Source organism: Anguilla anguilla, chromosome 11 (assembly GCF_013347855.1).
Source record: "Anguilla anguilla isolate fAngAng1 chromosome 11, fAngAng1.pri, whole genome shotgun sequence".
NCBI classification, from domain to species: Eukaryota; Metazoa; Chordata; class Actinopteri; order Anguilliformes; family Anguillidae; genus Anguilla; species Anguilla anguilla.
The window spans coordinates 18,898,652-18,923,594 of NC_049211.1; the positions used below are offsets into that span (position 1 = coordinate 18,898,652).

Sequence of the window (24,943 nt, forward strand, 5' to 3'; positions counted from 1 at the left end):
ATGATTCACAACAACCAATACGTATATTATTCCACGTAAATTGCAGTAATTTGAAAACGCACGAACGCAATAAATCATACGTAAAAGTACGCTGGCAGTGTATTCCGGGAAGCGGTGTGCAACATGAACCCGTTTTATTCAAGCTTAGTTAGGCTACTTTCAGTTTTGAAACCTATATCGGATGTTTCGCTTTATGGTGTAAAATGAGCTACGACTGAGCGATCAGTTATTTTTTCCAGATGGTTATTTTTTCATGTCGGAATATGCTCAAGAAGTAAAGAAAAGGGGTTAGACAGCAGTAAGAACTGACTTTATATTCTTGAAAAAGTGTTCATGTCTAAATTTACTTCACATTGCAGTATTTGAAGGATATATATTATCCTATATACATTAAAATAGCCTACTGCAATTCATAAAGGTGCGCTCTCCCCATAGGACTGACGGCCGATGCCAGGATTGACTGATGGAACAGAGAATCTACCAAATTGACCGATCCAGAACATATCATGCGTTGAAGGTAGGCTCAGCGTTCAGTCTCACTAATGTTTCCATCAGTAACACCAAAGTACTTCTGCTTGAAGATGAAGATGATTGGTCTAAGATGTATGTGGTAGACTGCACAGCCTGTGCCCAAAATGACTCGCCCACTTAAATTGCATTTTAGGGGGTAAAACAGTTCTACTAGGGAACCTGCTACCTCAAACCCACCAGTCCTCTGATATTCAGTGCAGTGTGTAAGTATTTGGACAATTTGTTGCATTGGCTCTGTACTCCAGCACATTGGATTTCTAATAAAACAATGAATATAGGTTAAAGTTTAGACTGTCAGTGTTAACATCCATATCAGGTAATCTGTATAGGAATTACAGCCCTTGTTATACGTAGTCCTCCCATTTTAGAGGAGAAAAATTAATTGAACATTTGGCTGCTCACCTGTTTCTGGGCCAGTTGTGTTTCTCCTCTTCATTAGTTTGTGCACAAGTAAGCTAACAAAGGGTCTAGAGTTCTCGGTGTGAAATTTGCATTTGGAATCTGTTGCTTCATGTCTCTCAACATGAAGACCAAATAAATGTCAATGGCAGTAAAGCAGGCCATCGTTAGGCTGAAAAAGTCAGAATAAATTGATCAGAGACATAGCTGAAACATTGGGTGTATAAAAATCTATTGTTTTTGTTATTGAACAAAAATCCCTGAATGGCCTAATAAGAGCAATTATAAAGATGGCAGGTCATCAGAAACTTAATGTAAATATCTAAAATATTCTTAATCACACACAAAACTGTCTGGGCTAATAAAAATACACAATCAAACTGAAATATTTTTAAAAACCTGCAGAAAGTGAACATGAAAGTAAAAGTGATGAGTACCATTTAGTCTTCCTGAGGGACACCCTATTAAATGCCCAACATCCAAAATGGCCAGGTATAAGAGGGAGGGGTTTGCAAAATTTCAGAAGCCTAAGATTTTCCAAATATTTTGGTGACAGTCTTGGAATAGCCAGATAGTTTTTTTTTCTTGTTGGAGACATCAGTGTGTCCGTGTAATTGATAGGGAATTAATTTGATTTAAGTGTTGTGCAGTCATGCTTGGTCAATTTATCTAGAACCAATGAACCCTTTCCTAGCCATTCATTTAGGAAAGAATTAGGTTACTGAAAAATGTCCTTATTAAACTGCAGATTATTTGCAAGTTGGGGGCCTGGTCTTGACTTTCCAATAATATTAAGTGTAGATGTGCAGTAGGCTACACAGTAGCCGGTCTCGTTTAATTTAAAAAAATAAAAAAAATTCACAGCTTTGGGTTGGGTACAGCCCACCATTATTTAATTCAGGGAATTATTTGAAAAACAATATAAACATGACAATTTGGAATAAGAAGAAAAAAAGCTGGTCAGAACGTAAGATTGTGATTCTATTTTGATGACATCAAGCAATTTAGATGTTGAAAACATGGTAACTGTAGTTTTAGCAAGCCATTCAAATTAGGAACTCCAAAATTAAGAGGTCAACAGTGATCAGTTCACCCCCATGTTGTCTAATGTGGAGAAAACAAGCTTTCCATTATGAAACATTGAGTCACTTAAGGTGTGCAAATCTGTACATTCATGATATGAGAACAAAAGATGCTATGTACATTTTGAATAAACCCACACCTTTACTTTGTGCTCAGATATTAAATTCTGAAAAAACAGAAGTGTATATCTCAGACTGAAAAAAAGCTGAAAGGGTACCATGTAGCCACTTTTTTGGTGCCACAATGAGTTTCCCTGACTTGAAACATCACTAAATGCATAACATCCATAAAATGTTTTACAAATAAACCTTATTCGGTCCCTCATTCTCCTCCATTAAACTAGACTGCTTTGAGCATGCAGATTGAGGATTTACCCATTTTTCAGACAGATCCAACAAACATGGACTACAAACATGCAATTGTAGATTAGGCTTAGACGTTCACCAAGTAAGAACCTAGTTTGAGGCAGGGCATTACAGGCTATTGTCCCATAAAGTAAAGGAATGACACACAATATGGAAGGCCATCCCTGAATCGCATGGAGCAGTCTTTTTTTTATTTTTATTTTTTTTATTAGCAATGGATCATAGTACAGATATCCTCACCATGTGAGTTGCATTTCTAGTATTTTGCAGAAATATCAAAACAAAATGCCTCTTTATATAATGTTAACTAAATGTCAAACACTTATGGGATTCTCATCTTTTAGGCAAATATTTGGGCACTCTTAAGCCATTAACATTCCACTGCTTCAGTGACATATTTACAATATAAAGAGTTCAAAATAAAGTGCTTTCCTCAGACTCAGCATCATATCAAATGCCTTTAAACAGTCTGAAATTCTTTAATACAAATTGTTTAGGAAGTGAAGTGTTTGTAGTAATGCATCTTGATTGCACATGCAAATATTTGAAGCCTTTGTTCCAGGAGGAGCAAAATTAATGTAAATGTTAAAAAGGTTATAAAACAGTATTTTAAACAAATGAGGACAAATATGTAATTAATTTCAGAAATGTCAGAGTGTAACATACAAAAATCACTTCCTATCCAATTTCAGATACACAGGTTTGTTTAGGGTCAGTTACAGGGTGGTGAGAGAATCTCAACTAAAATTGAACAGGAGAGAAGGGAGGAAAGAAAAAAAAAAAAGAAAGGAAAAAAAAAAAAGGACTGCACCACCCCACTGAAGACATCAATCAAGCTCCAAGAGGCCTGAAAACAAAAATGGGGGAGAGATTAGTACTTCATTTTCAAAAGTTAGCAATGCTTTAAAATTCAGAAGCAGTCACACATCAAAATTCTAGTTCAATAAAGATGCTTACTGGCCCATTACAGTCTCCCAGAGCCCACTTTTTGCATGGGGGGAGCACGCTGTGGGCCACCCCGTCCCCTCCGTCCACGGAAGCCTCCCCGAAACCCTCGGCCCCTCAGGAATCTGCCAGGCACCCCAAACGTCTCCAAATTCAGCTTCCTCTCCTCTGCCCAGGTGGTGCGCCTGAAAAGAAACCGTAAAATGCCTCAAAAGCACAGTACAGGAAAATAATCCAAAAGGGTTTCCTTTAAAAGTGGTTAAAACATGTGTTATAACTTCATATGCATCAGTCAAGATATTAAATGACTTGCTTTTGTGAGCGGTCATACAATTGTTTGATATTGAAGGGAAACTTAAAAAAAAAATTTATTTTTTTTTAGATCATATACCTGGATTTTAGCTCGGATGAAATGTTGTCGAAGAAGCACTTTGTTTTGTCATAGTAGCACTTGGGACCAAAGGGATCCTCCTCCACTGTCCCCTCACTGTTCTGAGTGTCCACTCCAGAGTCCACCTTCTCTTCTACATCATCCTTTGCATCTGGTTATAAAAGCAAGTTCTCCATTTGATGCAGCATCATTACCATCAGCTGCCAAAATGTATTGCGTGAATTACTGGACAGTTTAACGATTACCAGTAATAAAAATTATATTGTAATTGACCCACCATATCACTGAAACATCCTCCATAAATTCAGGAGTGCTTGCAAAAGCTATGACTATACCAAGTACAAGTGCTATCATTGGATATGCTACTTGGGAGGACATTGAAGGTCTTCTTGATAAAATAATTTTGAATCTTTCCAATTAAACTTGAATCAGATTCATTAAAGGTCAGGATCAAACAAGAGAACAGCAATACAAGAGCAGGGCTGGTCACCTGCTCAAAGTTTCAGAACTCATTCGGATTTGTGCCATGCTCACTGGTTTGTGTAAACAGCACTCAAATCACCTTTGAGGTTAAGCTCATCCTGCAACTCCTTTTCAAGGTCATCTTTGTTGAACTGGGCATTTGCGGTTTCAAAATCAAAGTCAGATTCAAACTGGAGTGTGCTAGGTTTTGAGTTTCCAACCAGAATCTGTCCTCTTCCACGGTTCCTGGACCTTCTATTTCCTGTATATATGGAAAAAATGTAAACAAATTTGTGTAGGTACACTGAAGGTTGTTTTGGAAACAAGCATTAAGACTACTTGGTATCTTGCAGAAATTAAAACCTGTTGAAGAAGTAGTTCTACATCAGTTGTGATCATTCGGCATAATCCAGGAAGAATGCCATTTCAAATGGACAGTTTTGATGGTTCCCACTTGCACTTTAATTATGCCATGATTGTCTCGTGTGTATATGGTATATGAAGTCAAATGGACTTTACATTTAAATTTTCTAATTGTCAGATAGTGCATGTTAAATTGAAAACGAAAATTCGGCTTTTTGAATTTGAATTGTCATAGTTTTTGCCCACGTTAAATGAAAATGAAACGCAGTTGCCAATTTGCATATTAAAATTATGACCGGATTATGCTTACATAAATGGGATCCTCCCGGAATGCACATGCCATTTACACTGAGCTGATTGGTCAGGGTTGTATGGGTTGAACGCTTAACTCTAACAAAAACAGCCCTGGAGCAAGTTAGCTCTGCAGCATAAATCACCATGGCAATTTGGTCCAATCAGAACAGAGCAACTCATACCAAAAAACTCAGGATTGAACCCAAAGTTAGCTGCCTATCCCTCTTAGCCTGCTTTATGATATAGGCTCCAGATATTAAAGCAAAAACATTTACCCTGTCTCCTCCTCTGTGACCGCCGGGTTTCATCGTTGCCCTGCTCTTGATCTTGCAATACACCAGGCTGTTTTACTACTGCATCTTAAAGCAAGATTTGGAAGTAATTAGTCATTCACTCAAGATTCAGTTCCGTGGTAGTAAATGCACATAGTCCCCACTTGTTCAAACTGGTGAAGGCAAATCAAATCAATCAAATCAAATAACATTCACTTACCTGTCCTCTAGCCTCTATCAAAATCAAATTCAGAAACCACTTTGGATTTTAGGAAACTGTCCTCTTTATATTTCTGACTTTTGACAATAACAAATATTTCAGTTTTCAGATATTCAAAATATTAATTCCAAATTAAATGATACATTAAGACTACATAGAAATTCAGAAATATAAAACAGGTCAGTTTAATTCCTTGTGAAATTCATACCGGTTATACTTAACTGGCTTTAGATGAAGAAATTGTTCATTTTGGTCAAAGCAGTCTTTTCAGAATCTTAAAATGCATATACTGCATGACTAGGGACTGAGTTTGATATCAAATACATTTTCTTAATATGATTGATCAAAGTTGCATTAAAAAACTATAGCACCAAAAAAAAAGTTCAGAATGACACCCGTGAGTAATTGGAGCCCAGAAAGTATTGAAGTGTTCCCTGAGAGTATGTACAGGCGCATGCCCAGAATATAAAAACAGGAGGAGATCCACCACCCTAATGACTTTGCTTACTACTGGGACCAGTCCTTTGGGGTTGGGGGCTCCCACGTCCACCTCCCTGGGGGGCCCTGGTCATTTCTCGGCCCTGTTGCTGGGACACAGGCAGGATCTTTTTCTGAGCAGCACTTTCCGCTGGCACGGTCTGCACAGCCTGCTCTACCATTGGGCCTCTTCTCATTGGGAAACCATGAAATCCAGCCCCTGGGAAATAAAATGTAGCAGGACATGGGGGGGCCGGAGCCAGGGTGGCCAGTTGTCAAGTGCCCAGACCCAGAGACAAGGGAGTAGAAATGATACCTTTGATAGCTCTGCTAATTTGTTTCCTAATGGGACTCAGATTGGCTCAGGGTCCAGTTGCCACATAAAGGGAGCCAGGTGAAGTTATGGACATGAGGAAGTAGACCTTCACCTGCTTATAAACTGCAGACCCATAGCTCATGGGAGTGGGGCTGTAGCCTATGATATTCAACTTATTTAAAGCTGTATATATCTGTATATATAAATATAGGAGGACATACATAATCAAATACATAACAAATACAATAAATGGCAGTTGCTTGGTGTGTTAACACAAGGGCTAAAATCACAACAACCACCTAATGCCCTCCAAGTGATTAAGGCTCGTGCCTCAACTTACCCAGACCCAGCGCTGCAGCATACTGTTGATTGAGGAGGGAGCTGGCAGCCAGCTGACTGTAGGACTGGTTCATGCCCCGGTAAGGACTATAGGGAACTTGAGGCTGGTATTGGGTTGAACTGGCAATTGAAGACTGGAAGACGGAAGAAACCCCTATTAATTACACAGGGATTTCTGTAGGCACAACAGTAATTGGCTTATTTTAAGAGCCTATCTGACGTCGCTCATAGAATCGGTCCTCGCAAAGGCTATGCTACCTGCACTATTGCAGGATCCTGAGGTAATCCATGGTGCGATTTTGGAGGCTCGGAAACAGTGATATCTTTAATATCACTCCCCCTGAAAATGATATATTCGTAAATTTCATCTCTTGGCGGCACCGGCCTCTCCGTTGGACGCCCCTCCGTACCGAAGGATCTCACTATAAATTGGAGGAAACAAGCGGAAGCGGCAACGTTAGTAGGCCTTTTAGTCAACAATGTAGTTACAACAGCCAAAGTGGCTACTTTTTAAAGACGCAATCCATTCCATCCGCCAAGTGTATTTAGCGGACAGTAACAATCAAACTATCTGTAGGTAAAATAGTGTAGCTAGGTAACTGTTGTTTTAAAATTCTAGCAGTGGAAATGCAGTCGACAAAGTGAAACTTCCTCACCTTTAGCCAAAGCCACTGTGGAATTATCCATATCAATTGTATACAAAATGCCTTCATATCGAATTTGGGCCTTGGATATCAGGCTAATTTTACTGCCAATATATGGAGTTCCGGTGCTCATGTTTGCTAACTACAGCACCTGTAATAATAAACGTTCGTAAATATACTACAGAACTAGGGACCGTTGCAGGTAACTAAGTTACAAACTTTGCACTTCGTCACAGTAAAACCTTGCATAGAACGAATACAACGCTCGGTCATCAGGTAGCGAGAGAGGAATTTATAGACAATCTGCGCTTGCTAACAGGTGAGCATGCGGCACGCCTTTTCATTTAGCTAGAACATGCCACCTGTTGGGCTGGAGACCGATTTCGTCCCGAAAAGGACAGCCAAGCATCCTTTTAGCTTTTCTTTATTAGCCTACCCCTTCAACCTTTCATTCAAGTATAGACTACAGTGCAAATTGCAGAGTGAAAATGCAAGTAACCTAGCCTATTTCATAACTAGTTCAGTAGCCTACCATATGACAGATTTTCGCCAAAGTCGGTGGAAAATTTCTGCAGTTTGAAGAAATTTATGATCAGAATACTTTGAACCAAATGTCTTCTTCATTGGTTTAATTATTAGGCTAATTCTTGCTTGGCCAGTGTGTTTCACAATTATCTGGTCTATCACACAAATGTATTACCCCTTCAACAGAACTGTAGTAAATGCATTGGAAAATATACTAAATGTATAGGCTGTTAAATGGTTTTACTTATTCTTAAATATAACTGTGTTTGGTTAACAGTACAGTTCCTTGTTGACATAGGCGACCTGATGGAAATCAAAGTACATAGAAAAACAAACATGTGCAATTGATCAAATTATTGAAAACACAATAAATATTTAGTTCTTTATTCATATTTGTAGACACTGATGGCAAAGTATCACCTCTTAAACCTATATATTGTCATAAATGTATAGTTATTGAACTTATTTGGACACTTACAAAGGGGGTGTGTATTTTTGCTGTTCTTGATGGTAGTGCATTGCACCCATACAGGCCTGTAACAGGAACCTAATGTCACAGGACTAGTTTTGACACCTATAAAATGTCTGATCAGTTGCCCTTGGATTAATAAACAGGAGACACTAGAGTAAGTTTGAGTTGACAGTAACTAGACAGAAATATCTTAACATGTTTTTCCAATACATTTTTTAAAATACATAGATGCTACAGATAACAATTGTGCATGAAGTACAGAACAAGGGCTGGGTGGTGGTGGTGAAAATGGTGGTGGGGGTGGGTTATCAGATGACTGCTTGTAACAGCTTTTAAAATGAAATCAAATGCTAAAACATTATTTTTTAAACATAATTTATTACACATAATACAAACAACAGTCCAGAATCCATATATTTTCCCCCATAGATAGAATTTGACAAAAACCAACAATAAAAAATACAAAACAAGACAAAAAAGGGGGAGAAATAAAAAAACAAGACAACATTAAATACAGCAGCACATGGGTCACACCTAATAATGTCAGTCTTTTACAAAACTATGCCACAATGTCGTTAATCTGAGGAAAGCAAGAGTAGTTCCGCAGTTAGAGACAAGTGGTGAATATAAACCTATTGCACCTATTCACATTTGTGCTGGGTTCCGCTTGTACCCTGAAGGCGCCAGTTGTTGCAGACTCATTTTTTGCGTTTTATTTTTTAAAGCTATACAATAAAGGCTTTTTTAATGTTTTAATTTTAGGCTACTTTCCCCCTGGAGATCTACAGGGAGAACAGCAGCTTCACCAGTTACTCAGAATGAAATGCCCACGTTAGGGCAGAAGCGAAACAAATTTTCATTTTGTACCGAATGTGTTTAGAGCCGAATATTCCTGTTTATTATCCAAATAACTATCTGTACGAACTTTTTTTAAGCCAATGTAGCATATGCGTTTAATTCTATTCCGTGCAATTAATTCGCTAAACGCACGCCAGAAATCATGTCATTGTGGGTTCTAGTTATGAGTGGCTTTAATGCAATTTATCTGCGATCTTACTCAGCTCAAGAATGTGTTAGCTAATTAACGAATTGTGTTCGGTCACACTGCCTGACGATGCATGGACGACTTCAAGATTTACCCCCACAAAGCATCGCAAGACAGGTCACTTGTGCACTTTATACGACGAACCACCATTTATTTTTGGATTAGAACAAAGAAAGTAAACTAACGTTACATAAACGCATGTTAGGCTACTGGTGCCGGTATTAGTAAAAGTTAGTGCAGGAACAGCGGTTTTGCCATTAATTGATGCAGTTTTTCTGCAACTGTAATGAGTCGGGAAATCCAGTTTATTCAACTCTGTAGTCATCGTTACCCAGTTTACGTTTGAAAGTTAATGTGTAGGCTAGCCTAGACTAAACATTAAATCTCAGAAACAAGCTGAATTTAAATCTGCAAACATTTAATGACTGTCAATGTAGTAGGCTAAACTTGCAGTTGTCAGCGTTAGCAAACAGGTTAAAGACGGGTCACTATCCACGCGCGTAAATTTCACACTATTTTGGAATATCCGGTCATGTTAGCTAAAAAGATCTAAAAAATTGGGGACAGTTGCTTTAGCGAAGGTTGACGCTAGTCAGTTTGCCTTTTTCTTTCCAGGACTGTGAATTAGTCGCGATCGCTGTAGTTCTGGTGATTTCAAACCATGCGAAATTAAAAACGGCCAGAAAATAACGTTACCAAGTGTGCTAAATTAGAACAAATTCAACGCGAGTTGTTGCGGTAGGTGCTACACAATCACTTCACTAATCGTTGCACTCAACAATGCGTAGCTACAGTATCGGAACTTGGCAACATGCAAGTGTGGCGCTCTCGCACACTTTTCATCAGGTCAGGTAGCTTGAACTACAGAGCGAATACTGCGCAGCCATCTTGAAACACAAATGCAAAAACCACTAAAACAATCAATTTGATTTAAACTGTTAACTGCTCAATAGCGGGGTTACACACTCGAAATAATGAAATCCAGTCAAGCATAGTAGGGTACGATGCACAGAATTGGGATCACATAGAGGTCTGCAGTTAAATCGACATTTACGCATTTCCCACTAGTCCCCTTGCTGGAAGTACTGTCTGTCTCCGTGCCTTTACCCTCAGTAATGACAGTAGCGGCCATTTGTCCCGCACTTTAAATCTACAAATAACCAATCAGAACAGTCCGGAATCCCTGTGCTGGTGACGTTATACCCTTTTCTCGCATGCGCGGTGTCTAATGTGAGCCCCCCTCGGTTCGTAACAGAGTAAAGATGGCGGCGGGCTCTGATCTACTAGATGAGGTTTTCTTTAACACAGAGGTGGACGAGAAAGTAGTTAGCGATCTTGTAGGGTCCCTTGAGTCTGAGCTTACTGGCTCGGGTCACGGGAACTCAGAAGTAAGGGTCCAGGCGGTGTCTAACCACATTGCCAACCCCGGAATAGGAGGTAATTCCAATGTCCAAGAAAGCAAAATGGGACTTGCACAACAGCTTGCTAAAGCAGGTAATGCAATGTAATGTAGCTAAACGTTGTTTTGCTTTTCACGTTTATCCTTTTTAAAAACTAAACGGAAAGAAAATGCTTTCTCTACGATGTGTTGTTATACTCCTTGGTGTTTTCCCTCGCATTCTTGTTTGTTTCCGTTCCAACAGGGACTGGAGTGCAAGGGGGTGTTATTAATAATAACAGATCCCAGGGTTCAGCTATGGATGCAGCAACAGGAATCACATCGCCGGCTGGGTCAGAGACATCAGTGGGGCCCAGCCAAGGCAAGACAGTTGCCGTCAGTGCCATGGTAACTACTGTGCCTAACCACGATGTGGGCAATGGAAAAGTCGGGACCTCTGTTGTGCAAACTTTGAATGGAAGTAATGTGGTAATAAACTCTCACAATTCAGGAAGTGTCGCCGCATTCACAGGGACACCATCAAGTACAACTAGTGCTGGTAGCTGCAGTAACACTGTACCTGCTGTCACAGTTGTAAACAACGGACCAGGATCCGTTGTAAAAGAAAATTTAAACGTTGTTTTGCCTCCACCCTCAAGTACTGTCATCCAGACCCCTTTAATGAATGCACAGAACATTGTTACTTCGACAGTGATCTCGTCGACAAACATGAGCAGTGGACCTACCGTTACACTTGTGAGGCCGCCTATGCAATCACCAGGACTGGGTGCTACGCAAAATGGGAGTAATAATACAGTTTTAGCGTCCACCGCCAATGTAGCGAACCTGAGTACTACTGTTGCATCGGGGATTCCTTTACAGACTCCGGTAATCAAGTCAGAGTCGCCTAAAACTATCGTACAAGCCACACCTCAGACTGTAGCAACAGGTGTTGCAAATGCAGGTAACGTTAATCTTTGCCAGACCATGCAAAGTGTTCTGCATTCAGCGACAAGTGTTTCAACAACAGGAGCAATAGGGAAAAACACAGTTTTGCAAAATGTAACAAGGACTTCCACTGCAGCAACAGTTGCTGCCACTCCTGGCGGGATACGAGCCATCGCACCACAGGTGTTAGCTCCAAGACTCCCCCATACTTCCCAGAGTCAGCCAAACATCCAGAACATTCAACTTCCTCCAGGTAATTTTTCCACTATTAAAGTTTATTCTGGCATATTGCTTGTGGCAAATTACCACAGTTCTTCAATACATGCTGCTTAGAAGTGTTGCTGAACACATTTTGCATGCTTTCTGTAATGTCAGACTGTGATTATAAAAAAAAATCATTTTTTAGAATTAAAGTTAAATACACACTCTAGTTATGGTAATACCCGAAAAATTTGTAAGTTTGAAATTCCTGTAGAGATTTTGTCTGTAATCACCCAGATCCGTATATGATCGACACCTGATTTGATCTGGGATTGCTATAAGTGGTATTTCAATCTAAACTCTGAACATTTTCATTGGAGTGAAAGTCCCAAGTGCTGGCCATCCAATCAACTCTGGTTGTCCATCAGTTGAACCTCTGTTTTCTCTCAGCTTGTTGTGAACTTGTGCACTTTGTTCCAGCTCTTGGAGAAGATGGCAAACGTATATGGGGGGGGGGGGGGGGGGGGGGGGGGGGGCAATATCCTTCAGGCATGCCAACATCAAATGCTGAAGAAGGGTTGTGATACACTAACGTTACTGCAAATTTAGCATATTAGCTTGATAAGCTGCAGTAATGTAAATGGTTAACAAGACCAGGTTAAAACCTAGTAGGCCTATACGGCTGGACCGAACCGGCCGACATCACAGACATGCGTGGTGTAACTTTATCACTCACTCAGTCAGTCACAGAAGACATTAGCGTTTGTAGGGCTGGCGCTGTAGCACTGTTGCGGTCCAGCCAAAAACCAAGATAAAGGCCCCAAGTACCACTGAGCGAGTTAGATTTACAAAGTTACTTAATGTTAATGCTGATCTGACTCAACATCTGTTATTTTATTAATGATATGTAGTTTTACCATAAAATCTTATATATAGTACTTCTAGATAAAGTTTGCCTTCAGTCAGTGGAATATGCTCATTTGATGCATTTTGTGTATTAAAAAAAAAAATAGTTTCCATGAAGGAAAGTACAGTTGGGAAGAATTTTGTATTGTTTGTTATTTATTTATTTATTTATTTATTTATGTATTTATCTAACTTGTATTCCTGAGGTACAGATGCCCTCAGCAACATGGGTCAACCACATACCTCCACAATTACATCTGTAGTTTGAAGTCACTTACATTGATTATAGGTTAAACCTATCACTAATAATGTTGCCTTGCATTCAAGCATAGGAAATAAATGTCTTTGCATTATGAGTAAACTAAAAGTTTCATACTGTATGATACTAGTTATATTGTCACTTATATTGTAAGTGTACATTCTCTCGTGCAATCTTTTTGTCACAATCCTATTATATGGCTCTTCATATTTGGTCAGAAGTCTGTCCCCCATGCTGGTGATGTTCATACCTTACCTCTCATAGTACTCTGCTTAATAGAGTATCAGCAGTCTACTCTGTTGTCACTTTAATGTAGGAGCATGACAATACGCTGAAACGGTAGATTGATGTTTGAATAGCTATATTATATGTTATTCTCCTCATTTGTGTTGAAGTGAGTTGCCTAAAATGCTTAACAGATAATTTCTCTACAATTGTGGTGAGGTAGTAGCCCTACTCTAGCAGGTTACCACTTTAAAATTTCTTATGAATGACAAGCTGGGTTAATGCACATTTTCAGTGACAATAAAGTGAAAACACCCCAATAAAGGTTGACAATGTTGACAATAAGCTCATATGCATAAACCTATTGTAAAATGTCAGGTCACTAGTCTACACCAAGTATGGGGCTTTTTACCCAGTCATGATGGAGGAGTGAAAGATTTTCAGTTAGGCCTACTCTTTGGCCAACTTTTAAAAATGATATCCCAACAATATAGTGTGAGAATTCACAATACCAGAGTTTGTGTGGTTGATACTAGGAGTGCAAATTAAATTGCATTAATCAGCACCCATTAATCAATTAATGAGGATTAACTGATATGCTTAAAATATACTATAAAGCCTATAAAAAGAATGACTCAAATAGGTCTACCAATTCATGAGTTGTATACATCACAGAGGTTTTAAGACATGCTCAGACAAATCATTAAAATAATAATAAAAACACGGATTCACAGATGGAGAAATCTGTGCAGGAAAGGAGAGACCACTGAGATTTTTATTACAGCCTGGATGAACTGCCCTTGTGATATTAATGCACCTCATTAGCACTTTACTTTGTAATAAACTGTTGAACCGCTTTAGTTGTTTTCTCTTTCTGAGAACACTTGTAGCCTCTAACACAGTCTTGTAATAAAAAGAAAGCATATATCTATTCAATAGTGTAAATCGTACTCTACAGTGCAAGTGGTTGGCTGTTCATTTAACAAAATAGTAGCAGGTTCCCAACTTAGCGAAGTCGGCCTCTTGATGAACAGCAAACAAAAGCTAAGCAAAGGCATAAAATAGAATGAAGTGCTACAGACACCCAACAGAAGGCTGCTAATTGGCTATATTCCTGAAGGCTAAAAAATATAGCCGTAATATGAACAATATAGCCTGTATGCCATTACCTAACTTAATACCTAAGCATTTTTGTTAAGGATTAGAAGTAGGCTATGTCTACGTGCTTTGGGGTCAGTCTGGTGTGCAGTCTGCTGAAGGTGAGATCAGCTGCTGAGAAGATGCACTCAGATGGCACCAATGTTCCAGGAATGGACTAATAGCGTTTCGCTAATACTGCCTGTCAAGGGAAGTATGACTCCTCAGCTTTCCACTAGGTGAGAAGGTTTGTGTCTGATGACGAAGAAACGTTGCTCTAATGTAAAATCTAATTGCCAATGTTAGGTTATTCATTGAAATTTAACCGTTTAACCAATAAAAGGAATTGAGCAATGTTCTTATTAACAATTAATAGTTCATTAACTATTAACATCCCTAACTTGGATACCTCTGAAATTCCACGATTTTCAACACCCAATTGGATACACACTAATTTACCATTCTGTTGTTAGATTAGTGTGTCTAAGGTTGCACGCCAACTTGAAAGCTGTCAAAACTTGAAAAACTTGAAATGCAGTATCATTCACGACCAAATTGTACCGATAAATCCACGGTCCATTTCTCATTGTTTTACAGTTTTGTTAAGTGAAATCTGTCAGTTTTCAGTGCTGTTGTAGTCCTATACTCTTAAGCTGCTTGCACATGATCATCGTCACAACACAGCGTCAAACCATTAAATTTCTATGGTGGGTGGTTTGATGCCTGACTGGCAGCAGAGCTATGGCTATAGAAGCACTAGTGTTGGCTACTTTTACTTGTTCTCTCATGTTGGTAGGCGTTCCCAAGTTTAACAGCTTTTCTAGACATCTTCTGCTTTTTATCAGTCAGACAGGAGTACAGTTTCAATTTGGACTCAGTACCACTGGTACTGTAGAAGATTTAGCACCGTTGCATTTTCTGAGTTCTGGCATTGGCTTTGTATTGAAGTATTGGTTCTTGTGACATCCCAAGTATGCATTATTATCAAAGTGTCACTGCGTGCCTCATTTAATAAAGAAACATTCTTATAATTATTATTATAATAATGGTAATAATAATAATAATTATTATTAGTTGTAGTTGTAGTAATAGGGTTGTGTATTGGCAAGAACTTGGCAATACGATACATATGATACAAGTGTAATGATTCAATATATTTCAAAAATATCATAAAGAACACACCTGAATATGCTTAAAAACAGTGTTAAAAATTGCATCGTTATTTGTCAATACTGAAGAAAAGAGGAACAGTAAATGTTTTTGTTCCACCAAAAGAGGTTCACACTATGTATGCCAACATTCCATTCAAGTAGTCATAAAAAAGCGTGCAAACTAACTACGCTTTGTTTTGTTCCATCAGAACAAATAAATAATTTATTTATATATTAAATAAATTAAGATCATAGCAATTTTGTTTTAGGAATCATCATTTGCATTTATAAGTGCTTCCAACATTCTTCATTCAAATAAACCATACATGTTTTAGCTTTGTGGTTCATTTCAAGTGTTATGCCTGATTGCATGTCTAAAACATGGGTAACTTGACTCCCCATCAATAGCCTATCTGTTTTTTAATTTCAAGATTTTTCTTGAAATTCAGTGAGAATGTAGGGGACCAATCGGCCTAACAATTTCATTTGTCAAACTCACATCCTACTCTCATTGGTTTCGGACTTTTGGTGGTGTTATTGCACTGAAAATCAGAGCACAAGGAGAGGGCTGTTTGAGCAAGAACAGAGATATCCAGGGTGGGATGAATTTGAATGTGCGCTTATATTCTCCAAGTGAGAGAACAGCAAATTTGTGCAAGGGCCGAGTATATTTGAGTGCGCGTGTACAATTTTGTGTGAGACCAGTGTAAATTTGAGGGCGCGCATATAGTTTTGCACGAGAGAATACGAAATCTGCATGAGAGCTGTATGAATCTAATTTAATTACTCTGCTCTCAACAACTGGCAGTAAAATAACACTATAAACCCATGCCTATGTGTTCCCTCTGAGCTAGATTGTAATTGTTTGCATGTTTGTATGCGTATGCATTTATCTCTCTACTTTTAATTATCTTATGGTTCATAAATGTACAGGGTTTGGGAAAATGGCTTCACAGGTGTTTCTGATTAGTCCGATATGTTCAATTGTTTCCTTTGTGTGGGTATAACAGAGCTTTCTGTATCTAGTCTTGATTCTAGGCTTTTGGTTGCCTTTGGAGTCTGTTATTGGCGTGTGTCAACATGAGGTCCAGAGTTGTGCTGATGAAAGTCAAGGAAGTCATTATGAGGCTGAGAAATAAAGAAAAAGAAATTCATACGCATAGACCGAACCTTAGGCTTACCAAAATAACCTGTTTGGAACATCATTAAGAAGACCAAGAGAACTGGTGAGCTGAGTAACCAGCTTGGTAGGCCAAGCTAGACCTCTGAAGTTGATTACCAAAGAATTCTCACCACAATGAAGAAAAACCCCGAAACATATATCTGACAGATCAGAAACACTTCAGGAGGCAGGCTTGGGTACGTCAGTGACTGTTGTCCACAGTCGGCTTCACGCTCAGAACTACCGTGGCTACACTGCATGATGCAAACCACTAGTTAGTCGTGAAAACAGAATGACTTTCCATTCTGCTGTACAGTATTATACAGTATGAAAGCATTAAAAAGAACACGGGCTCACCATTACATTTTTGTATTTTGAACACTGTTGAACACAGTTTTGTACTGTTCTGCTCTCTGATTGGTTCAGCAATTAAAATGTCCTTACCCAGTAAGACACTACACAAGGATTTGTGGCAGTCTGCTCTGGACTGCATCCATTAGTGACCTACCTGCATGTCAGACTGGGCAGCAGTTCTGGGCTTGACCATCTGCTTGTCTGTTTTGGACCCTGTCCGTATTGGAGTTTAACTTAAAGTTCTCTGAATTTATTTTCAGTTTTCTTTTTTTCTAACCTGTCACCTTACTATTTAATGTAATTTTTTGCTGCAAAGATTTGATGTTATTGGCTCAGGTAGGCATGAGAATGTAGTCAAATACTCAAGTAAGCATATGTAGCAAAATACAGTGTTTCTGTATGTGCTCACATCCCTGAGGACGAGGGAAAGAAAACGTATCCTGGACTGAGTTCACCAGCCACAGTTCTACAGAATGTGTTTCGCAGGGGCTGATTGGAGGGGAAGCCCTGAGCATTCAAATTCACTGTTCAATATGACGGTCTGAGGTTTACCTTCCACCACTACCCTACAGCAAATCATTTTGTCAGACTCATTCTTGATAGGTTCTGTTTCATTGTGTATCCAAGTCAGATCTGGGGTAAAATTCACATTATTCAGTTTCTTGGATTAGGTCACAGTAAGGTCATCGAGCCTTCCTTCCCTCTCCTTTTTTGAGATGTTGCTTGGATTTCACTGCTGTGAGTAGTGGGAAGAAAGCCTTCCGTGGTTGGGCTGTCAGTAAAGGGCGAGTGCGTCCTCTGCTCTGCTGTTCCTGACCCAGGTCTGTGTCCGTCTGCGCAGGTATGGTTCTGGTGCGTAGCGACAGCGGCCAGCTGCTCATGATCCACCAGCAGACGCTGGCCCAGATGCAAGCGCAGTCGCAGTCCCAGGGTTCTATGGCTCCTCGACCGGCCACGCCCACCAGCAGCTCCCCAGTCCAGCTTACCTCAGTCCAGGTAAGCCCCGGGCGTAAAGACACTTGCCCTGCATCGAACGTCATTGGTCATTGTTCAGCCATCGCGGCTTGGTTCGTGGAAAAAGAGGATTCCTTTCCGTTCTTCAGGGCTGGGAGTTTGTGATGAGGGTGATTAAATTAGAGGCATTTCTAACTCTTGGTCGATCAGTTTCAACACAAAATTTCCTTGCCTCAGCTTGAGAGCTTGCGTAGACCTGTACCTGTGTGAGCAACTGAATGTTGCTGTTGGGGAATTTTGAGTGCGGAAGTTGAAATCGTATCAGATTCATAAAATAATTCATTTTTTTCAGATTGTCATAATTATTTATTTTAAATATTCTGCCTGCCAAGCCAGCATCACTAATACTAATTCTCGCTTGACTAATTCTCATCCTTTGATCGTGGTCCGTTCTGTTTTACTGTGCTTTAGATGTGTTGATCATAAGGATCGGTACAGCGCAGGAGAAACAAACAGGACTTTAAATAGGACCCTTCTCTGTCCATTTCCCTCCAGGCACCAGGGACTTCCATCCTCACTCGTCAGGTGACGCCCACAACCATAATCAAACAGGCCACGCCCACCCAAAGCACCGTGCAGACCACCACCACCCTGCAGAGGCCTCCGGTTTTGCAGGTGAGCACAGGAAAATTGAGGAGGGCACAGCTTACTTTTTATACTTATCCTGATATCCATCTATTTCAGCCTCATGTTCAGCTGTTTGTGATTTAGCCGTTGTTCTTTATTGTGCAATTCAGGTATGTGTCACCATGGTGCCCCTATATATCCATTAACAGTGCCAGTGCATTCAGTGAAAGGTTGGATTTATTTTAAAGACAGTGTATGTATTCCATCCATTGGAATCCATGCTCAGGCAATTGAATGGTCGGGTTACAACCTGACTTTAGTTCTTTTGTTAAAGTATCTGTTTGCCATTGAGTGTTCTTCTCATAAACTTAGTGGGCAGGCAGTATGAATCATTCTTATTATTCCTATGGAAAATTCCTGGTTCGTGAAAAGAAATGCCTTTCTATTGTAAATAAAAGCTAAGGGGTGTGTTTGTAGCACATCAGAAGATGATTCAAACAAGTATATTTATACATAAAACGTAATACACAATGCTCTCTTTAAGCGTGGAATAAAAAATGGAGAGCAGATAGATTTAATGTGTGCTGTGTCTGACTTGCTTACTCTGTCTCAATGCACCACTGCCCATGCTCCAGAATCCCATCATGCTCAGCGGGTCACCTGCCACCACCTCTGTTGGAACGGCCTCTCCGGTGCAACCGGGTGCGACTCAGAGAACGGTTACGGGGACGCCCGGGGCCCCGGCAGCCACGGCAACGGTGAGCAGCAAGGGGTCTTCACACACGGTTGAGCCGCTGATGCCCGACGACTCTCCCCTGGTGAAGCAGCTCGCCTTGAGAGGTCATGACAGCGTCTGTGTTCTGTGTGCAGGAAACCTTGGAAAATGTGAAGAAGTGCAAGAACTTCCTGTCCACGCTCATCAAGCTGGCCTCCAGTGGGAAGCAGTCATCGGAGACGGCGGCTAACGTGAAGGAGCTGGTGAAGAACCTCCTGGTGAGATCCTTGCGCTGTGGCCGGATTTTGATTGGCTAGCAGCTGAGCCTCAGTCAGCCTCGTGCGAGCGCGGGAACTTGCTCTCATCTCTCGCGTCTTGTTTTTGGTCCTTTCAGGAAGGGAAGCTGGAAGCTGAAGATTTCACCAGCATGCTCTACCGAGAGCTCAATTCCTCACCTCAGCCATACCTTGTGCCTTTCCTGAAGGTAACACCAGGCGGCCGAACACGCGCGCCTCTCTCTCTCAACAGCCGTAGCCTGCTAACAGCCTGCTAGCGCGGTGGTCCCTCCATTAAAATGTTCCCCGTCTCTCTCCTCTCTTCCCCCCTCCCCGCTGTGCTCCTCCCCCTCCGCCCCCCCACCGCTCAGAGGAGTCTCCCGGCCCTGCGGCAGCTCACCCCGGACTCGGCCGCCTTCATCCAGCAGAGCCAGTTTCCGCAGCCCAGCGTCCAGCCCGCCACCACTGCACTGACCGCCGTGGTGCTGAGCAGCCCCACGCAGCGCGCCGCCGGCAAGGCCTCCGCCACCGTCACCAGCACCGTCCACCAGCCCGTCATCAGCCTGACGCAGCCCGGCCAGGGCAAAGCCGGCCAGCCGGCATCGCTGGTACAGCCACGGCGCCTCCTCCCCACCCTGCTGACATCCCTCACGCGTGTCTCTGACTGTGAGCGCTTAACCCAGATAGCCAGCGACTCCAGGCCGGGTCTGCGGCTGACTTGGGGGCCAGAATCGGCGCAGATCCGGCCCCGAGTTGCTTACTGTCTGGGTTGCTAGGTGATTGACCACACCTATCTGACATTGTCGTACCTCATCAGTCACTGCTCCTCCACTGTCACTTGTGTCTTTTATTGTCAGTTAGAAACACATTTGTCATTAGAAATGTTTCTGTGAGCAGGGTAAGGGTTTACTGATGGTACATTGCCTGGAAAGATGTGTCCCTGCTGCTGGTCCTCTATATAGCTCAGTCTATTTAGCATTTCTATGAATAGAATGCCAGTACTTTATATTGTTTTATTCGTGACTTAGAGGTGATGCTTGCCTGGAATGTTAAACCGCTGACTATTTGATTAGCATGTTTTCAGCATTGTTCAGAAATTGGCTGTGGTTCGGGGAGGGGAATGGCCGACTGGCTGCATGTGCCCCCTGCACAGCCTCTCCCCTGTGAGCCGATGGCTGATCTGTAATGAATGCAGTGACCCCCAGGGGGGCCTTGCGTGTGTGTGTGAGAAAAGCCTCTGTGCACCTCCACCTGCAGATCCTCCAGCAGTCACAGCAGCAGGGGGCCGTGGTGCGCCCGCCCCAGGTGACCCTGGCCCAGATGCCCATGGTCACTCTCCGCCAGCCCCACAGCCGGCCGATGCTGAGCCAGCCGCAGGTGGTCAAGCATCTCCAGACAGGTTTGTGCCAGGCACACGCGTGTGCGTGTGTATCTATGTGAGAAAGACAATGTTTTTGTGTTTACCATTCATCACTTATCTTAAAATGCAGGGACTCCATATTGCAAATAGCAAATCTTATTTAAATATTTACTATACATTATACAGATGGATAATCTAAAACATTGAGTCATTTTAGTTCAGCATAGTTCATTTTTCTTTGGTTATATATGTCTATTCAATTCCCAGATAACTGAAAATTAGGCGACCCCTAGAACATATTTGACCTGTCCCTTTCCACAGAGCTTGAGAGACTGTGACAGAACACATCTGGCCACATAATATTGCTTTTGTCTGGAGCTTGGAGCCATTAGCTTCTAGAGACAATGATGTGACAAACCGTATTCCCAATGTCCTCACTCAGGTGACCATGATTTCTCACGGTCTCGTGACAAGCTTGGAAAATCTGCCCCCTTGTGGGCGATAAGTGAATACATGGTTTTCTCACAGGAGGCAGCATTGGTTGTATGATTTATTTGATTACAACTTGGCTTCCTCATGCCCTTTTTTTTCCTCCACCTCAGTCCCGCTGATGAAGCAAGGCATCCTTCCAGGAGCCAAAATGGTACCTGGTGTTCAGTCCCAGGCCCTTTTAGCCCAGAAGAACAAACTCAAAGAGGCAGCTGGAGGTTCCTTCAGGTCAGCAGATTGAGAGACAAGTCTTGATTCTTCATATTTTATTAGCTGAATTGAGCAAAGCCCTGTGCATGCGATGTGATACATTTGAGCATGTACTTGACATACATATCCAGTGGCATTTATATCATCCCTATTTTATGTTATCCAGGAAGAAATTAAGTTAGTATTGTCACAAAGGCTCACACATACTAGGGCTGTCAGTTGGGCCAAAAAAATAAAATAAGCAGTGAACCAAAAATGACAGATTAGAATATTTAAGAAATTATTGAAAAATTGGAATCATTATTGCATTTGTATAATGCAGTGGTCTCAAACTGAAGTCCTAGAGGACTTCGGTCTCTGCTGGTTTTTGTGATGTCCTTTCAGTCAGCAAGTCCGTTTAGGTCTTGGAAACAAGGTTTCCAGACTCTGCCCAATCAGTGACTTCAATTATGCACTCAAATGCAGGAACACATAAAATACCAGCAGACACAGTAGCCCTTCAGGATTAGAGTTTGAGATCCCTGGCTCTAATGTGTATGATACTTTTAAGCTTTTCTGCCTGTTATGTCCACTAGGGGGTGCAAGAAGGGAGCAAAAGCAATGGAATGTGATGTTCCACTTAAAGATTTCACATAAAACCGTTGATTGATAGTGACAAAACAGACAGCGGGATTGATTAACCCCTGAATACAATAGGCAAATTTACTGACCATTTTATAGTTTGTAACAACGATGTAATGAAAATAAGAAGTTATACTATCACGTTGCAACATGTAGATTATTAAGTGTAGAATGCATTTTAACCTTATTTTAACTCTTATTTTATATTGACTACAATAGTCTAATTCTATATCTGAGGAACAAAATAGGCTGTATTGTGAATAAGCCATGAAAAGCAGTTCTGTTTCAGGTTGGCAGCCTGTATCATTGCAGTAAGTTTTTAGTATGGCACGTTTTCCTTTTTCCTGGGACAGTTGTCTGAATGGATGACCCATCAGAGCAGGACATTTGGCTTTTAGGTGCTGGGGCTGAAATGGGGACGGATTGTTAAAGGTCTGTCCGTGTGTCCAGGGACGATGACGACATCAACGACGTGGCCTCCATGGCCGGGGTGAACCTGTCGGAGGAGAGCGCCCGCATCCTGGCCACCAACTCGGAGCTGGTGGGCACGGTGACCCGCTCCTGCAAGGACGAGGCCTTCCTCTACACGCCCTCCCTGCACAGACGGGTGATGGACATCGGTGAGCCAGCCTCCATCCTTTATGTCCCCTATCCTTTTCACACAAAGTAACACATTTTTTTTATTGGTCACCAAGAGTAACAGAATGCAAATCTAGCCTTATTTTCAAGCGAACTCATTTTGCAGTGACAGCAGTGTTAAATATGTTGGTGTCATTTCAATCTTACCTGAGGGTAGTAATGGAAAACACCGCCCTCTACTCTCTCCACAGGTAAAGAGTACGGGATAACTGAGCTGGGCCCAGATGTGATCAACTTTGTCTCTCATGCTACACAGCAGAGGCTGCAGAATCTTCTAGAGAAAGTGTCGGAGGCCGCCCAACAGAAGAATTGCCCCTTTAAGGTGAACCGCATATCTGTCTTCATGGTATTTACTATGTAGGAAAACCCTATGTGGGGTTAAGTAGTTTAGCAGCAAATTTTTGTAAGTATTTTCATCGGGATGAGGTCTACCTAATGTAATGTAACATTTGTAATAGTAGATTTACAAACTGTAATTCTAGTAACGTTTTTCATCATTACTAGAATTACAGTTAACTTAACAAGATTGAGGCTATGTACCATTTTACAGGCAGCTGCCTACTTACAAATCAAAACACTGATGCTACGATAGCTAACGCTTCGCCAACTTTGTTTTGAAATAGAAATGACAGTGCATGAGGACAGTTGTGAGACTGGTGATGTCAGCCAGGCTGCTTATCGACAGTGGATAGGGCTCTCTGTAGAAATCAGACCTGAGGGGGTGTGTGGGTGCAACTGGCAAAAAAATTACACTCCTTTCTGTTCAATACTACTTTTACACAGCAGGCAAGCAAGTGCCATCATCTTTTTGCATGGGAAAGCATCCATGATCGGTGTTTTTGAAACTGTCAATTGTCATTAGTGGTATCTGAGAGGGAAGATTGCCTGGCTGGTCTAAAACAGTACACATGCTGTCTTGGCCATCTAACTACAAATGACACATTTTTCATTGCTGTCCAACATTAAGAGAAAACACATTTAGCCTCATTTCATGATTTTAATCATTTTACAGTCCATATATTAACCAATTCAATGTCATTTTTACATTTCCAAGATCGCGATCGAATGGGATCCTTTTTGAAGTGAGAGTGGTGATATGAACGTCGTGGCATCATTTTGTCATCATCTCCCAGCTGCGCTTTGTACGTGGTTTAAATTACCGCGGCACTCGGGGGCTGGATGTGATGTTAATTTAGTCTGTCAGTATTTACTCGCAGACATTTAAGACTGTGCGGCGTGCGAGACAGATGGCAGGCTGTCAAAACTCTGCCTATTTTTAAGAGACGACTCGAAAGCCAGATTTTAATAGCCTTTCTCCCCCTTTTCAAAATATGACTTCCAGAGGCTTTAAAAACGGCGACGGGAGAAGCTAAACTCTCGGCTGGAGACACGTGCGCTAAATTCTGGTCATAAGCGCGGCTCGCCGCGGCGGGGTCACGGGCACGCCTCTGGAAACGCAGTAATCTGACTGGGAGCCCCGGTATCAAAGGCTCTTTTGGGAAAGAAAACTGTTGAGCGTCACGCTTGTATTTTCCAGCCTCATTAAATCCTGCTTTCCAGGTCACAGGTTATTTGCTTGCGCTTCCCTCTCAGCCAAAATGGCACCCGGTGAGAACAGCCACAGGATCATACAGGGAAAGCTGTTTGATGAGCTTTTCATTTCATGTATGAGCCCCTCTACTGCCCAAAGGCAGAATTAATAGATGCAGTGAGAGAACCTTGTAAGATAAAATAGTATTTTGTTCACACCTGACCCAACTGCATATGCTACGGTTGTGGCTTTGATGTTGAGTAAAGAAAGGGTATGTCCGTATCCAGCATACAGAAGGAGTTTGGGGAACCCAGCCCACCCCACTGGGCAGTTCACATAAGTTCAAACCGAGCCGGTTCTTTAAACAGTACAGGTTATGAATTGTGCAAATTTAAAACAGCCTTTTAAATGCAGTCTGTGCTAGATGGGTATACCATATGCCTGTGTTGCTCTGCAGCGAGGCTGTTATTCAGCAGATGCTAGTTTCATAGTTGCATTCATTCATCTCTCCTTTTACTGAAGGGATTTTATTTTGCCAGAAAGTATTTTCTGATATGATTGGCTTACACATGGTTGGCTTAATATGGACTTTCCTGTATTCTGTTTAAGGCTGCTTCATCTTTGATTTTGTACACTATTTTGACTGTTCGTAATTGCA

General features: G+C 41.4%; 2 protein-coding genes across 3 annotated transcripts in view; one reads left to right on the top strand and one right to left on the bottom strand.

The window, feature by feature from the left end:
- The first annotated feature begins 19 nt into the window (after positions 1 to 19).
- LOC118207713 (transcription initiation factor TFIID subunit 4-like) overlaps positions 20 to 24,943 on the top strand; it is a 29,537-nt gene continuing 4,613 nt past the window's right edge. Inside the window, exons 1-13 of one of the 2 annotated variants that reach the window (XM_035381582.1) lie at positions 20 to 298; positions 436 to 517; positions 10,787 to 11,722; positions 17,706 to 17,860; positions 18,374 to 18,493; positions 19,081 to 19,203; positions 19,316 to 19,438; positions 19,555 to 19,644; positions 19,807 to 20,043; positions 20,693 to 20,834; positions 21,398 to 21,512; positions 22,566 to 22,735; positions 22,946 to 23,076. In XM_035381582.1, coding sequence (XP_035237473.1) covers positions 10,840 to 11,722; positions 17,706 to 17,860; positions 18,374 to 18,493; positions 19,081 to 19,203; positions 19,316 to 19,438; positions 19,555 to 19,644; positions 19,807 to 20,043; positions 20,693 to 20,834; positions 21,398 to 21,512; positions 22,566 to 22,735; positions 22,946 to 23,076 — 2,289 coding nt within the window. In that variant the 5' untranslated portion in view covers positions 20 to 298; positions 436 to 517; positions 10,787 to 10,839. Of the gene's footprint in view, positions 299 to 435; positions 518 to 8,409; positions 10,638 to 10,786; positions 11,723 to 17,705; positions 17,861 to 18,373; positions 18,494 to 19,080; positions 19,204 to 19,315; positions 19,439 to 19,554; positions 19,645 to 19,806; positions 20,044 to 20,692; positions 20,835 to 21,397; positions 21,513 to 22,565; positions 22,736 to 22,945; positions 23,077 to 24,943 lie in introns of those variants that run through there. The other variant, XM_035381581.1, reaches the window with a different exon arrangement.
- lsm14b (LSM family member 14B) lies at positions 3,138 to 7,234 on the bottom strand. The gene is made up of 9 exons (XM_035381589.1): positions 7,114 to 7,234; positions 6,716 to 6,879; positions 6,459 to 6,591; positions 5,834 to 6,022; positions 5,109 to 5,192; positions 4,277 to 4,438; positions 3,715 to 3,865; positions 3,336 to 3,508; positions 3,138 to 3,225 (listed from the first exon to the last, which is right to left on the bottom strand). The coding sequence occupies exons 1-8, from the start codon at positions 7,232 to 7,234 to the stop codon at positions 3,343 to 3,345; spliced, it is 1,170 nt and encodes a 389-aa protein (XP_035237480.1). The 3' UTR covers positions 3,138 to 3,225; positions 3,336 to 3,342.